Source organism: Leptonychotes weddellii, chromosome 8 (genome assembly GCF_054177405.1).
Source record: "Leptonychotes weddellii isolate Sample4059 chromosome 8, ASM5417740v2, whole genome shotgun sequence".
Taxonomy (NCBI): domain Eukaryota; kingdom Metazoa; phylum Chordata; class Mammalia; order Carnivora; family Phocidae; genus Leptonychotes; species Leptonychotes weddellii.
The window spans coordinates 124,197,974-124,214,364 of NC_138376.1; the positions used below are offsets into that span (position 1 = coordinate 124,197,974).

At 45.2% G+C, this 16,391-nt stretch overlaps 2 protein-coding genes across 4 annotated transcripts in view; one reads left to right on the top strand and one right to left on the bottom strand.

The window, feature by feature from the left end:
• Positions 1 to 8,823, top strand: part of SLC22A3 (solute carrier family 22 member 3) — an 87,922-nt gene extending 79,099 nt beyond the window's left edge. For both annotated transcript variants that reach the window (XM_081829266.1, XM_081829268.1), the window contains exons 8-11: positions 631 to 739; positions 1,484 to 1,596; positions 4,409 to 4,508; positions 7,246 to 8,823. In XM_081829266.1, coding sequence (XP_081685392.1) covers positions 631 to 739; positions 1,484 to 1,596; positions 4,409 to 4,508; positions 7,246 to 7,306 — 383 coding nt within the window. In that variant the 3' untranslated portion in view covers positions 7,307 to 8,823. The remainder of the gene's footprint in view (positions 1 to 630; positions 740 to 1,483; positions 1,597 to 4,408; positions 4,509 to 7,245) is intronic.
• A 618-nt stretch (positions 8,824 to 9,441) lies between these two features.
• The window catches only part of PLG (plasminogen), a 38,634-nt gene continuing 31,684 nt past the window's right edge, over positions 9,442 to 16,391 (bottom strand). Inside the window, exons 15-19 of one of the 2 annotated variants that reach the window (XM_006734280.3) lie at positions 16,156 to 16,230; positions 15,413 to 15,553; positions 14,393 to 14,499; positions 10,491 to 10,636; positions 9,442 to 9,857 (exon numbers count right to left, since the gene is read on the bottom strand). In XM_006734280.3, the coding sequence (XP_006734343.1) occupies positions 9,696 to 9,857; positions 10,491 to 10,636; positions 14,393 to 14,499; positions 15,413 to 15,553; positions 16,156 to 16,230 (631 nt within the window). In that variant the 3' untranslated portion in view covers positions 9,442 to 9,695. Of the gene's footprint in view, positions 9,858 to 10,490; positions 10,637 to 13,490; positions 13,827 to 14,392; positions 14,500 to 15,412; positions 15,554 to 16,155; positions 16,231 to 16,391 lie in introns of those variants that run through there. The other variant, XM_031029207.2, reaches the window with a different exon arrangement.

Genomic DNA, 16,391 nt, shown 5'->3' on the forward strand with positions numbered 1-16,391 from the left:
AAAAAAAAAAAGAATCTGGCTCCTTCTGGATGATTTCTTGGGGTAAGTAGCAAGATGCGGGGACATACACTCTAGTGATAACACAAGGCTTAGATGTCCCCTTCCAAAGGTTCTGGTCCTCAAAGCCTTTGCTACCTTCCAGAAACCAACATCAGCTTCATGTCGATTTCTCCTGGTCGGCTAGGAACAGCTATTCTGTGTGCTATCACTAGGGGAGGGAATGGAGAGAGGACAAATGGGTACCAGGCTTCGGTAATGGTTCTCAAGGGCTCAAGTGAAGACCACCTTCCAGAGAAACAGCCAGTGCACTCAGGCCCTCTAGGAAAACAGTGCCTGGAACACTGTCTTTTCAGTCTGGTGGCTGCTCAACAAATGGTTCTTGAATCGTATTCCCATCCTCTAGCCCTGCTCAGAAAGGTGACTAACACCCTAAATATTAGCTATCATCCTGGTGGTTGTTGTTGCTGTTAAAATTTGGCTACAATATTAGGAGGTATCTGTCATTCATGCTTAAAATTAGCAAAGACTTAGGTCCCAGGAGAACACTAAGCAAATGCCTTTTGTTGTTTTGTGATATTTTGTTGAAAGCAGACCCCTAACTCTTTGCTTCCAAATTTTCTGTGTTCGCAGGAATACCCTGGTTGAGAACCACAGTTGCGACCCTGGGAAGACTAGGGATAACCATGGCCTTTGAAATTGTTTATTTGGTAAATTCAGAATTGTACCCAACAACATTACGGTAATTCCAACCTATATGTCTGGTTTCTCCTAAGTAATTCTGCAGCCAAACGTTTTGGCGTAAGAGCCATGAAATAGTTTCCTTAACTTGGTGATATATTAGCCTGGGCTGAATTTAGTCGGGAAAGAAGAGGTGCTTTGAGTTATGGCTGCTTTCTGCATTGCTACCTTCCGCATTTTTTGAAAGAAGTATTTCTCATACCAGTATCTTTATACACAGCTGTGGTTTTGTGGGATCAGATAATCTGGTTAGAGTACTCGCTTAGATGTGGGTTAAAACTGTCTTCATCAGCATCACCCCGTTTAAAGGCTACAGCCTCTGTTCTGACCACACTCCACATCTTGCCGCTGTGCGCAGCTGATGAATGCAGGACAGAGTGAAACAGTGTGCATGGGCTGCAAATTGGCCTCCTTTCCTGGGGGAATATTGGTGGGCACACCTTACCGTCAGGTGAGGGTGCCAAGGGGCCACATCAGCATCATGGAGTGGGCTGCAGAGTGAGCCACCGGTGGGATGATGTCCACCTCACCGTCCTCACTGTGATTCAGCTTTGCCCAGGTGTGAAATGGGGCAGAATGGAAGTGGTTTGCTTAGAATATGGGAGTCGTAGCAGTTTTCAGAGGTAGAAACTATAGAAATGGGAAATATTACTAAAATGTCTTTGTTACTTATATAGCTGAATATTTTACTTATCTTGAATATAGTTAAATATTTTTTATTTAAAACAATTTTTTTACTCTACAGAAACTTTGGAGTTTCTCTTTGCTCAGGTTTATGTGATTTTGGGGGAATCATAGCCCCGTTTCTGCTCTTCCGGCTAGCGGCCATTTGGCTAGAACTACCTCTTATCATCTTTGGTAAGAACTCGTTTTATACATTATTCCTAAATCCCTTCATCCATATTCTTTGTATTGATAGAACTCTATAGTGATTATTCGGTTTGCTATTAATGAGATCATTTAATTTTTTAATGACAACCACTTGAGTTTTGAGTAGCCCATCCAATTGCGAAGACATGTGAAACACTAAATGCTTTTAATTTATTTTATTTTAAAGTGTCCTGATGAGTCATGTTCAATTTAGCTTTCTTTGTTTAGGTTCTGAGTTAAATTCCAGTACTATAAAAGTCTTATGTATTGGGAAACAGAGCCAATAATTTTCGGGGGACCAATTTGGACCTTCGGTTTTTTTCAAAATAAGCCTAAACAGTAATTACATTTTTAAATGTTCTGTATCTGTTGAGATCATATCTTCATTTGCTTTGATGGGAGCATGCTGTGCAGAAGGAACAGAGGACACAGAATCCTTTGCCTGAGTAGCCAGTAACCTCTGTGCTGGCCCTCAGATTCATACCCTGCTTCCTACTTCAATCTCCACGGGCCGCATGAGGGGATAGAACCATAGCTTAGGGGCAGGGGGCTTAAGATAATTCCATCCAGCGCTTCTCAAGTGCTGTTCCAACCTTTCTGCCTGGGTCGCACACCCGCCTCCACTCTCCTCAGCAAGGAAGAACACAGGTGGGCCCCTTTCTCACGTACTCTTCCTCCACCGCTGCGTCCTTACTCCCAGCAGAGAAGTTTTTCACGTATTGCCCCACAGTTTAAATTATAATGAAAATATTGAGTCCATGAGGACATACATCCTTAGTAATGCAAAATCCCTAACAGTGCTAGCTAGGGATAGTAAAGCTTCTAACCATTTGACACCACTGAACTCAGTACAAGATTATTTCAAATTATTTCATGGGATCTGATAAACAAGCTCAGTGTTGATTCTGTGGCCAGCATGAGAAAGCAAAGAGAGTGCCATTGTTCGACCAAAAGCGGTCCGGGAGCCATGTTTCAAGGTCTCGGCCTGGCCTCCAGCGAGTGCTGGGAGAGCCGGCCCTTCCTGCAGAGTCTGGCTGCGGAGGGAGCCACACTTCCGAGCCATTGGTCACATCACTGTGTGATTAATCCAGAAAGCAGAAGGTGCCCGGGGGGGGGGGGGGGTGGGGAGCACAGCACAGGGCCACCTGACCTGCCTGAGTCAAGGAGGAAGGAAGCATGTGTAGTTGAGATCTGAGGCGAGCAGAAATTCCCCACGTGGGGAGTGTGGGCTGGGGCTCTGGGCAGCGGGAAGGCCAGTTAGAGGACAGAGACTGTGTGCGCTGGGGCAGGGAGGGAGGTGAAGCTGGGAGGCAGGCATGGGCCAGATCAGGAAGGGTCTTCCCTGCCCTGCGGTTTGCTCTCTTTCCAAACAGCAGTGGAAGCTAAGAGCTCTAAGCTGGGATTGACAGTGCTAGGTTTGCATTTTAGAAGTCCGATCTGCAAATAGGTTGCAGGGGGACAGTGTTGGTGGTGAGTCAGTTTCATCAGGGAGGGGCTCCTGGCGGCTGGGCTGAGGGCGATGACACACGGAGTGCTGGGCGTGGAGAGATTCGAGAAATACATTAAAGTAAAACCGGCGAGAGGGATGAGTGAGTGGGCTTGCTAGAGCCAGAGGGCGGTGGGAGGGTGGGATTCCTGGCTGGCAAAGGGGGAGACCCGGGCCCCAGAAGCAGAGCCAGTGGGTCTGGAGCTGGAGGGAGCAGGGCAGGTGCTCAGGGGCAGATCCAAGAGAGAGCAGGCGGACGTGAGGCCTGACTCGCAGGGGTGAGTGCTGGTGCTGGAGCTGGCCGGCACGCACCTGCCAAGGCCCGCTGCGGCATTTTCAGGGGTGTTGGAGCCCAGTTGTTAACCTGGCCGTTATCAAAACACATATATCAAATAGATTAAAAACAGAGGTAATAAATGCTCAAAACCCATTTACGTCTCCCGGTCACGGGTGTCCTTCAGGTTACCTTTGTCTCGTGTATCCTTCTGGGGCAATGCTCTACGCAGGGTGTCCCCGCGCAGCCCTTCCCAGCGCCCTGTGCAGTCGTGTCGTGGCACTCGCGTGAAATGCCCACGGCGAGTGTCCTTGCACCGTGGAGATCGGCAAGCGCTACAAGCCGGGGCTTTATTTTCTGGACAGTTGGTTGGTAAACATTCACCAGCATAAGTGGACAGAATAGGGAAGGATGGTGTTTCCGGAATTTCGGCTCTAAAGACCAGCAAAGGCGGGGATGGTGACTGGAGGATCCCGTGAGGTGGCTAGAAGGGTCCCTACGGTGGGAGGCTTGCGTCCGGTTCAGTGCTTCCACCGACTGGAGTGAGGGGGTTCATGGCTACACGGAGCAGCCCGGAAAGCCTCTAAGAGATGGCCGGTGGGCTGCAGTGGCCACAAGTCTGACCGTGTGACATGGCCCAATAAGGAAAGGGACGGAGAGCATGCAGTAAAGCTCTTGGTCAGTAAAAGGAAGCTGAGGGGATTCCTGTCTGGTGGCTGCCATTTTCCCTGAGAGGCGGGAGGTGAGGTCTTCTGTGAGGGGTCGGCCCTTAGGCACCCATTAAATAATTGTTTGGGGGGTGAAGGAATGGATATGGGCAAGAGTACTGGGGTGATGGGGCTGCACAGCGTCCGAGGAAAGTAGGGAACACTTCAAATAGTGGCAGAGGGAAACGGGAGAGCTGGTTAGGGTAACCCGAGGGCTGCTGCTGGTGAGGGCTGGTTAAGGGGGGTGAGCAAACTGCTCCGGGGTGAGCAGGGAGGGGCGACAGGGGCTGGCTGTGCCTTCCTGAGGCTCTACTGCTGTTCCCGATTCCGTAGGTATCCTGGCATCAGTCTGCGGTGGGCTCGTGATGCTTTTGCCCGAAACCAAGGGTATTGCCTTGCCAGAAACAGTGGACGATGTAGAAAAACTTGACAGGTATTGTATGAATTTCAGTGCATCTTAAATAAAAGCAGCATTTCAAACTACTGAGGAAAAAATACCACGGAGAAAATTGAACACTCACGGGGGGGAAATGATATTAATTCCCATCTCACAGCCTAGGGAGAAAATTCACATTTGATTTAGAAGGCTAATATAAGGGGCGCCTGGGTGGCTCAGTCGTTAAGCATCTGCCCTCAGCTCAAGTCATGATCCCAGGGTCCTGGGATGAAGCCCCACATCGGGCTCCCTGCTCGGCGGGGCGTCTGCTTCTGCCTCTGCCCCTCCCCTCTGCTCGTGCTCTCTCTCTGGCTCCTGCTCTCTCTCTCAAATAAATAAACAAAAAAAAGAAAGGTTAATATAAAAAAAGCAAAACTATAAAAGAATGTGTGTTATTTTTTAAATGAGGTTATGAAGAGGGAAACATGTCTAAGTAAGGTGTTAAAACTCAGAAACAATCTAAAGGAAAGTAGAAATAACTTACATGTGTATCAGTAAGAAACTGATTATGAAAATGCTAATGTGTTCATGGTGTGGATTACTACATAGAGATTAAAAGAATTGAGATATATCTGTGTGGAATGACACGGTAAGATCTTCAAGATGGATCACAAAGTGAAAAGTTGCTGAACAGTGTGTTATAGTATTTATTAAAAAATCAAAACAATAGCAACCCCTCTGTGTAGCTAGATGGGAAGATGGAGGATGGAAAAAGAGAGAGAGATGATGGATAGACGGATGGTAGGTGGGTGGGTGGGTGGATGGATGGGTGGACGGGTGGATGGATGAGTGGATGGGTGGATGGGTGGATGGGTGAATGGATGGGTGGGTGGATGGATGGGTGGATGGATGGATAAAAGTAGATAGAAGATTGGGAAGGAGAGAAAGAGAGAGGGATTACAAGAGAGAGAGAAGAGCATCTAACTCGTGTGCAAGGAAAGTTAATATCCAACCAATACATAAACATGAAGAATTATATCAACAAAAATTCACACAACACAAATTCTTTCTAATTTCCTCTGCTTAAAAATTTTCATAATAAAAAGAGGATATGAACATGAGAATGTGTAGCAAAAGATCTAATATTATAATATAGACCCTTTAAGGTTAGAAATGAATTGGGAAGAAGACATCACTTCTACCCTCTGTAACTTTTGTATTATTTGATTTATTTTCTAATTACAACCCATGGCCTTATAATATCTGCATAATTCAAAAAATAACATAACAACTAATTTTTAAAATAAAATCAGCTGTCTAAATAAAGACCTAGAAATTGAGGATGTGGATCCCTAAATATTAAAAAATTTTGCATCAAAAATATTTATAAGAAGACTGAAATGTGATAACCTCCTGGCACTGTTCACTCATAGATGGAAAACAGGGGAGAAGCTGACAATTTTTAAGTGCCTGTATGATCGGTGGTTTCACATAAGTCTTTTCACTTAATACTCAAAATGATTTGGGGCAATTACAATTCGTATCCTCACTCTTTTAAATACTAGGAAATTTGTGCTGAGAAAGATTCACAACTTTTCCATGCCAGGAGTGGCATTGACGCTGTCCAGGGGGCACATGTGACTTGGTTGTTTGTGTGCCTTTCTTGTTTTATGCTGTATACTACTTGATGTTTTCTCTTCAAGTTCTCCTTTAATGTGGTGTCATCACCTCCCCAGAGGTAGGCAACCATTGCTTAGAGTCTCATGAGTCTTTTACCAAACCTTTAAAACTTATATACTGATTTCATTGGATTTTATTGTACTGTTTCTTGATGTTATTTTGAAAAGTACGATTGCTTAAATCATCCCAAAACCTGCCTAAGAAAGACTTATCAGTGTATTTAAAATAAAACTATCAGCTCATGTCTCAGCAGCTGACTTACAACAGGACTGGCCAGTCAGAGGACTGGGGGACATTTGCCCCATGAAGTCATCCAAACAGATTCTTAAGCTTGTTTGGAAATCAAGTGATGAGTAATGGCTTATTTCTCACCCAAAGCTCTTCCTAGTTTTCACTCTAGAGCAATGCTACCTGAAATTTGGAGTGAGATGGAAGATTTTCTTTAAGATCTTGCCATTTTGTCAATCAAAATTAAGAAATTTATTTATTTATTTATTTTAAAGATTTTATTTATTTATTTGAGACAGAGAGAATGAGAGAGAGAGAGCACATGAGAGGGGGGAGGGTCAGAGGGAGAAGCAGGCTCCCTGCCAAGCAGGGAGCCCGATGCAGGACTCGATCCAGGGACTCCAGGATCATGACCTGAGCCGAAAGCAGTCGCTTAACCAACTGAGCCACCCAGGCGCCCAAGAAATTTATAAAAGGTGTTAAAACTGTGTGAAATCCTCTTGAGCGTTATGCCATTGTAAGGTCCTGCCTCATCCAGAACAGAGGAACATTTTGCTGACTGTGTCTTCCTAGACAATTGCTTGGTTTGTATTCGAGTTTGGGGGCCACGTCAGGGTGGGTGGCATCCCGTCCTGTCACATAAAGAACTTAAATGCTATAATGCTACTTAACCCCTGCCTAGGGACTGAAACAGGTAAAAACAAACAAACAAAAACTCCAGGAGACAGTCATTTTCATTACCTTTGAATTGGGTTTTTATGAGAAGTTATGCATGAGTGTGTTTGATGAAAACCAGTTTTATTGGTGAGTAGTAGCAAGAAAACTCTGTTGGAACTAGTTGTATAATATTTCATAAGGACTTTCTCTTTTCTTCTTGTTTTGTTAGTCCATATACCTATAAATGTGGCAGGAAAAAGAAAACTCAAGTTTCCAGTTCTCACCTTTGAGGCCCCCTACCAAAGACAAAAGGAAGGAGCTCTTTAGGTTGACCCCTCCCAAGGAACCGATGTGCCTTGCAGACACGTGTGTGTGTGTCCATTTCAGCTACGTTATGCTCCAAGTGTTTGTCATACTGTACAAAGACATTCAAACTATCCAGAGTATTTTTATATAATGTGGGATGAATTAGGATTTAGAGTGCTATTGACATTTCTGGGAACACAGTATGTGGCTGCTTTAGCGAAGAGCCTGTTTGTGGACAGCTCCCCCTGAGTTTTTTTCTGAAGCTGGAGCAGTGTCTCCCACCCATTCAGTGACAGAGGGACAAGAGAAGCCTTCCCCAAATCCTCACGACTGCTTGCTCCATCACAGAGGTAGGATGTGCCAAGTGGGCATCTGGGAACAGGATGCAGAAATGGGTTCATCAGACCTGAGCAGAACTGAAGCTCCTTCCGGAGGGCTCTGAAGATTGCAGGGAGGATGAAGATCTGGAAATCCTGTTCATGAAGAGGCAGAATTGGGCCACATGATACCGAGCCTTTCCTTTCTCTTCTCATTTTGAGCTCTGTAAGCTGCTGCAGCATCTGGGCTTGCCGGCATGTTCAGGCTTGATTCCATCATTAGGAACAAATCCGCTGTCCAATTTGAGGATTTGGCTCTATTATTTCGTCAGTCGGTTTTGGGCCTGCGATGATTCGGGATAGTTTGGGTCCTCCTTTAGTGAACATCTAAAGCCACACACTCAGCTCTTTTTTGAACGAAACCCATGGATAATGATTTCATGGGTCTTAATTTTGATCTTAAAGGGATATTTATCTTGTATTTGTGAGTTCAGTTCTAGGATGTGTTCAAGAGTGAAAAACATGGACTGTTCGATCTTGACCCTTTTCAATCTTGACCTTTTTAACTTGTCTTGAGAAAAAGCTTACATTTTAATTTAAAAGGAAGGTCAATTATATCCATGCATAAAAGAATTAGCAGAAGCTTTATAAGTGATGTCATAGACACTAATAAGGGATTTGATCTTTCTTTTTTGTTACTGAGACTTTTGAAATATGGAGTTTAAATGCAAATATGCTCTCATTTTTCTGTTGTTCTGCTTTATCTGTTATATTTGTTGTATTTTCAGATTCAGTACATATCTTATGCAGAGTTTTTTAATGAACTATTTTGTGTGGACAGACAAAATGGGCACCAAGGGAAATCTTGCCAACGAAGAAGAAAATTCCACGCGAACACATGACAATATGTACCTTGTGTGTGCCTACTGTAAGCTAAGCTTTTTAACCCTTAAAGCACAACAGAATTGAATATGAATGTTTGGTTTTTCAATGAAATAAGCACCGCTCTTTGAGGACTTAATGTTGCAGTCCCCCCTTATTCATGCACACATGCATTTTTGCTCCCTTCGCATCTCTCTCTGCTGTAAGATGACTGTTCCTCCTTGATACGCTCACCTTGGAATTGTACTTTGAGTTGATATTTTGGTTCTGGTAACAATAAAGAATTTTAAATTGTCAAGTAACATCGGTGTCTCTTCTCTCTCTTCCTTGTGAACGTTGTCACTCTAAAACTCTATCCCCACGTGGCAGTGCATATTTCCTATCTGGGCAGCCAATTAGCAATGGAAATTAAGCGGTCCACTTTCAGTATATGTTCGTTGTTCCTTCGTGGGCTCTTGGTACCATTCCTAGACTCAGATGTGACCCAGAATAGCATTCAGCCTCCCTACTGGTCTTGTATTACACTTGCAATGCCCATTCCCTTCGCGCGTGCGGCTCTCTGCCCAGTATCCCCTGTGCTGGGCTAACGTCAAGTTGTCAGTAACAGATTTCACTCCCAAGAATAGAATTTGTTCTCATGACTACCCATACATGCTGCAGCTTTGAAAACATTCATCTCAGTGTCAGGAATAAAGACCTTAAAACATGTATGTCAAGCCATCTTTTGCAGATAAGATAAATATATGAATGACTTACTGGGACTGCCCTGCTTTCTTCTCTATGATCTTATAGGCTTCTTGATCCTTTTTGGCAACTATGCCTTATGAGAAAGAGAGAAATCACCTAAGTCTGTGAGAGTTACACTATTTAAAATTGGTAGGATAAACGAAGAACACAAAAACAATGAAGCTCAAAAAAAATTAAATCAAAGGAAGGACAGGGTTTATTTTCAACAAATGTTATAGATGTGTTACTTTATTATTACAGAGTGCAACAGTCCATGGACAGGAAAAATTTATCCACGATAACGCTAAAAAACGTTGAGGTTTGTCAGTGGATGGTGTAAGTACAGTGTCTTAGTTTGATTACTGTCAGTTATTTCTGAGCACGCTGACTTCCCTACCCGTGTTCCAGCTTCTAGATATGTTGAGGAATCACTCTGTCTCCCATCCACTTAATTATTTCTCATTATTCCTTCAATCCAAGTAACAAACCTTGACACACGAACATAGACACCAGGCTTATTGGGGCGGGCACAGCCAAGACCCCAAGAAGTGACTCCTTGTAAAATGTACTTGTCCTTCTCGAAGCAAACCAGAGGCCCTCCACTGTCACCCTATACAGAGAGAGGGAAAAAAAAAAAAACCATGTGAGGATTAAACCACCATCCTTTTATTATGGGGTATCATCCTTCTATTATCCAAATGTAAGTTTTCCCAGGATTTGAACATTCTATTCCAATTAGAAAGGAACTTATTAATAGATCATTTGAATATCTGCTGTATTCAGTACTTAACAAAGTGTATTTATCAAAACCACACCATTTAGTGTTCCTGGGCAAAAACTCCCTTGTGAATGCTGCACTCATCCCTTCCTGCCTTGGGGCTTCTCTTAGGCAGAGGAAACCCCAAAAGCAATTGCAAAGGGGGTGCAGTTGGTCTTTGTCTCACACGCTCCCTGGCTTCCCTGCTAGAGAGGCCACCACCTGGGCCCCCTCCAGCAGCACGCCCCCCAGAGGATGCATGGCCTGTGGCAGCGATGGTACGTTAACTCCTCCCTCACCACCGATCTGGAACTCCGGGCCCAAGAAATCCCCTTCCGTGATCTCAATCTGAATGCAGGGACAGACCTAAAATCTTTCTGGGTAGCATTTGGAAGGCAGCCTGCAGTTGACACAGACTTCCGGAATCTGCTGTTTGGGGGCTGAAATATCTAAGAGGCCAAGACAGAAGATTGACTTGGTTCTTACCTGACAACTATCGGTGCCTCCAGCCAAATTCCCAGCACACAGCTCTGTCGATTTGACTCTTCCATTCAGATACTCATAGCGATTGCACACCTTGTTCTCGATCACAGGCAGCTGGGCTTCCTTGAGGAGACCTGCGCCAAAGGTGCCTGTGTTTAAAGAGATTAAAGAAATGGTTATACTGGATCCCAAACATGCCCACAAGAACAACACAGCGCGGTGACAGATCTCTTGTTTGTCCGTGAGGTTGTATAAAGCAAGAGGTCAGTTCCTGATACGACTGGAATGCTTTTCCTTTTAACCCTTGAGGGTATAGATATTATATAAGAGTTCATGTTCCCAAGACCTGGATTTAATAATCTGGGTTTCTTGACGGTGTTTGGGGGTACATGTTGTTATCTTTGTTTCTTTTTTTAACCATAAAGAAATATTTTGGGGGGCGCCTGGGTGGCTCAGATGGTTAAGCGTCTGTCTTCAGCTCAGGTCATGATCCCGGGGTCCTGGGATCGAGCCCCGTGTCGGGCTCCCTGCTCAGTGGGGGCCTGCTTCTTCCTCTCCCTCTGCTGTTCCCCCCGCTTGTGCTCTCTCGCTCTCTCTGTCAAATAAATAAAATCTTTTTAAAAAAAGAAATATTTTTCAATATGTAAAGAGAGACTGAGAAATACAAGTGTTACTATAACATCTATTCACTTTCAGTTTCTTTTAGATGCTTTTTTATTCTACTTACATCATATTGCACGATTTTATACCTTGATTGTTTTCACACAGCATTATATAATAAGGGCTTTCTTAGAACGCTGCAGTCTTCATAATTAGTATTTTAATGGGGAGTGACTGCTTCAGGGGTGGGGGTTTCCTTTTAAGGTCAGGAAAGTGTTCTGCAAACAGGGGTGGTGGTTGCAGAACACTGACTACACTAAATGCCACTGAGTCATACTCTTCAAAACAATTAAAATAGCAAATTTTACGTTATATAGATACTTGACCACGATATAAAAATGAAGAATAGCTGTCATGTACTGGAATTAGCCTTTTCAGGTATAGGCTCATGAGGTGGTGTATCTCATTTAACTCTTACAATAGTCCCATGAAACAGGCGCTTCTGTCATTCCTGTCTCACTGAGAAGGTAGCGGAGGCTGGGAGGGGGGCCGTGCAGTTTGCCCAAGATCACCCAGCCAGTTGGTGGAGGAGCTGGGATTTGAACTTGGGTCTGTGATGTCATTGCTCCAATTCTTCACTCCCCTGCTCCCGGGCTCCTACAGTAGCCTCCAACTTTCCACTTCTTTGTTCATGCATTTTATTTATATTCCTTAATATTTTCTTAGCTCTGAGTTCCCAGAAATTATGTAGACATGTTTATGGCTCCCAGTTAACATTGCCAAATTATTTCCTAAAAGGGGATGACTGCGTAAAATTTCACTAGGAAAATAAAAGGCCACTTCACCCCATACTTCTGAGTATTTACTATTTTTAAAATACTTGCTAATAGTTGGAAATTGTCCTCGTTCATTTCCTAATTTGCATTTCTTTTCCAATTAGGAAGAGTAAACATTCTCCGTGTGCTTGTTTTACTTGTGGTATTTCTTCTTTTGTGAAAAACTGCTTTTTTCTTTTTTCCACTTTGGTAAATCAAAGTGGGACACTTGCAAAATAGCCAGAGGAAACGCTGCTTTCCCAGATAGAAACTCCCGGGCATGTCTCCGTGTTTTCACAAATAATCAATTTTCCAATTTTGCAAGCCCAACGTTAATGCGTTCTGCAAAAAAAAAACACCTTTGCTAGCACGAACAGCCAAGGGATGAGGTGCTATTTCTTCTCCAAAGACTTTGAATATGTTTGGATAGCCATCTTGAGTTTGGGAAGCTTGGCACTGGATCCAGAGTTGACAGGAGCCTCGTAAGAGGACCAGCATTTGGGAAGGAGAGGCTTGTCCCAGCCCTGGCTGAGCAGGGCTGCAGTGGAGGAAGCGCCTGAGGAAGCATTGGGTAGGGCGCGCATTACCTGAGTTGAGTAGATGTGTGGAGGGACCGGCCTTCTCAGAATCTTTTGCTGAGAGTTAATGTATCCAAGTGTCTTGCTCTTGAAACTGCTTTCTGAGCAAGATACATCCTGATGCTGGTGACAAAATCCACCACTGGTGGACTGGAAATTGATGTGGTCTGGGCAGAAGTGCTGCCATCTTGTGGCTACAGTCAAGATGGCACCTCCGAGGGCCGGCAGGCTGAAGGTGACCCCTAGGGAGGAAGCCCTGATTTCAGGGCCTGTGGGGAGAAGGAAGCAGGAGCTTGGAGAGCAGCCCGCGATTGCTGACAAGGGGCTAACCTGAATGAGCCCCTGGGCCTGAACGCTTACCTTGCTTGGAAATATCAAAGTCAAGGAAAGTCTGGAGACCAAAGGGGAGAACTGGTGAGTTTTGACCTCACACCGAGAAGCTAAGAACACTGATCTGATGTGATTATTGACATAAGAAAATCTATAAACAGGACTGACTTCTGTTTTGGGACTCTCCTGGTTCAGTGAATGTACTGAGAATGGGCTTCTCCCCGTGGCCGCGAGGGTGAGGCCAGGGTCGATGGGGGAGCCTAGCACAGGTCGGCAGTTAGGAAAGTGTGGGTGGTGAGTGGACCAGAAGAAACAGCAGATGGGCTTTGAGGGGTCAGGCCGCCCAGGTTCAAGGTCCAGCTACACAAGGGCTGTGTGCTTGCGCTTCCCAGGACACTGCCCTGCCCTCCTTGCAGCCTCGGATTCCTCATTTGCAAAACGGGAACAAACACATCGAAGTCATAGGGGTTTGCGGGTCTGTGGGTTTGCAGTGTTTAAATTTTTTTAAATGCGAAACGCTGGAAAGGCCTGTCACACCCATTGTGACAGCGTCATTTGTGACGTTTCCCTTTCCTTCTCGATGCTCACAGACCCCGAAGTATGGAAAGTGGGGGGACGTGCAAAATTCAGGAGGTGAGGTTTTACAAATGTAGGAAAAGTGCAGAAAGAAGGAAGACAAATTTGAAGTGATTTAGACCAGTAGTTTTAACCTTTTTAAAAAAAAAAAAACCACAAAACCTGTCTTGAAATGGAAAGCAAATGCAAAAGAATAACGTGCAAAGCACAATTTGAAAACCCAGGTTTTACAGATGAGGTTCTTCCAGGCCAAGTGGCACAAGGAAGTAAGGGGACTTGTCCAGTTTGCCCAGCGAGTGGCACAGCCAGACCTACTTTGCAGGGCTCCTGACTCCCCTTCTGTGCCCTCACCAACACTTCTGAGAAAGCGAGGCAGAGATCGAAGACATCCTCACAATGTTTCGAGGCCTGAGTCTGATGGGTGTAATTACTATCAGGGCCTACGACAAAGAGAAGACGGAGTCCCCAAAATGTAGTATGGGGTGCTGATACAGGACCCTGCATAAACGTTTCCCCTCTCATGCACACCCCAGCAACCAATACCAAATACCATTCCAGGGCCAGGACCTTTCTTCCTCTCCCCTAGCTGTCAGTCCGTCCCACCACCAACAGACTCTCCACACATACAACAGGATTGTGGGTATTTGGGGAGACCAGCTTTGCTGTAATTTTTGTTGTTGTTCTACACTGTGTTTGGGAGCTCGGTTTGGCTAACTTCACATGGAAAATAATTGAACAGCCTCAATTCGTAGGCTTGCTTCAAAACCCTACTGACCTGGGGATGTGATATTAACGTTGAATTTATGGGCCAGGAGACTCAGAGAAACACTACCCCGTCCCTCACCCATGTCCCTTAACGACAGATTATGGAGACTGAGGCAGGAACCCAGCCAAAATCAGGAAAGGTGGACCTCACTCACTGGTAGACATTTGCACAAATGGACATGTTCTCATGGAAACCAGAGGTCTAAACCTGTTCCTGTGGGGATTTCGGGATTTCTCTCACCTTGGGTTTCTCCCCAGCCAGTGATGTAGCACAATGTCCGGTCAGCAACCACATAATTTGGGGATGGCAGACAAGCTGGGATCACCTTTGAGGTGATGATGGCCGGGCTGAAAGAAAACCATCCAAAGTTACATGTGCCCGCCCCACGAGGGCACTTCGGCCATCCATCCTCTGGTCGTTCACAACAAGATGCCACCTGCCCAGAGCCCCAGAATCCTCTGAGCTGGCATTTCATTGCTTGGCTGACACAGTGCAATGCAGAAAACAACTTTTTCCCTTGCGCTGGCCTGGCCCGCCCTCACCACGGTCGTCGTCGTCGTCATCCCACCACCATCTGGAAACCACCCAACATGGCGCCTGTGTTCTCTGCGCCTTGTTGACTCGCCCAAATGTGACTGTTCTCAAAATAGCTGTTCATTTAGCTTTCTCTATTGAGACCTGTTTCCAAATATCACTAACTTTAAGTAACAAAAGCAAATTTATCATTTTGTCAGGCTTAATAAAATTCTATTTCAACGGGGAAAATAAAACCAAGGATGGGAAGAAGAATTTGCATTTGTGAGTTGTGTGTGTATGTGTCCGTGTGTGTTTATATTGTAGCTTTTTAAGTGCTTTGAAATATATCATTTCATTTGATTTCCCCAAAACATATTATCATCTTGAGAGGAGAACTGTCAACCTGGAAGCATTGAAGAATTCTCTGATTATGAATGTATATTTGCTGACTGGCGAACATTAAGCGAAAGTTCGGAAGTAACCACGTACTTCATGCTTCAGCTTATTCTTTTTCCACACGAAGAAACTGAATCCTGATGCCTTTTTTCCAGAGCACAGCCAGTGTGGCAGAATGGGGCTGAGCCCAGATTTTCTCTGTTCCCCAAAGCCCTTGTGCCTTCCATGTCCGAGACGGTGTGCCCCCCCACATTTTTTCTCCCCCACAACCCTGTTACGCTCATGAAATCCAGACATAAACGAATGTTTTCACTGATGTCAGGGTAAAGACCATGGGTGAGCTAGTACCTGCTCAGCTTTATCAAGGCTATGTCTGCACGTGTGGGCTCCAAGAACAGCTTGGACACTTCTATATCCTGAACATCTGATCCAAGAGTGAATTCTTCGTGTGCACCCAGGATGACCTTATATGCTGTAGGGTTTGGGGATCTAGGAAAGACAGTGACATTAAGAGCAAAATAATGTGCCAGCACCTTCATCAAGTGCCCTTCTGAGTCATAAACATGGCGTCTTCTCCCTCCTTGGCTCTGAGTGGCAAGAAACCAGTGAGCTCTGAGTGGCAAGAAACAAAGTTCACTGTTTACCTAAATCTGGCCACGAAGGAATGCTCTTGGGGTGCTTTTGGGCTAACCACAGAGGAAGAATGAAATCAATAATGGAGTCAGTACGAGGACAGACACCCATCTCAGGAGAACCAATGCGTGTCACAATGAGCGGGTCTTCCTGCCATTGACCCAGGCCTACGAACCCACCTGAACCGGGTCTTCCTTCTTTGTTTCTCTCTAGGCACTCTCCCCTCCTCCCTCATGCAATGGGCTTGGCAATTCTGCCTCAGCCTTCACATCTGCTCCCTGGTCCCTAGTGTCACTGCCATGGAGGGAAGGGGAGGGAAGGGAAGGGGAGGGGGGGAGGGGAGGGAAAAGGAGGGGAGGGGAGGGAGGGGAAGGGAGTAGGGAGGGGGAGTGAAGGAGAGGGGGAGGGAGTCAGGGACTCTACGACAAGTCCTCATCCCCATTGTCCCCCAGACATACCTCTCCAGGCAGTGGGCAGCTGTCAGCACCCACTCTGGGGATATTAAAGTCCCTCCACAGAAGTGCTTTCCAAATCTAGAAGGAAAACATGACAGAATTTTAGTTCAAACCTGAGGATATGTTCTACAGAAAGCCAGAAAGAAGAGTTCACTCAATTGTGATCATGTCGATGTTCCCAAAGGAAAAGCCTACCAGCCCATCATCAGTATGGCCAGAACTTTGAGTTGGGCTTCAGT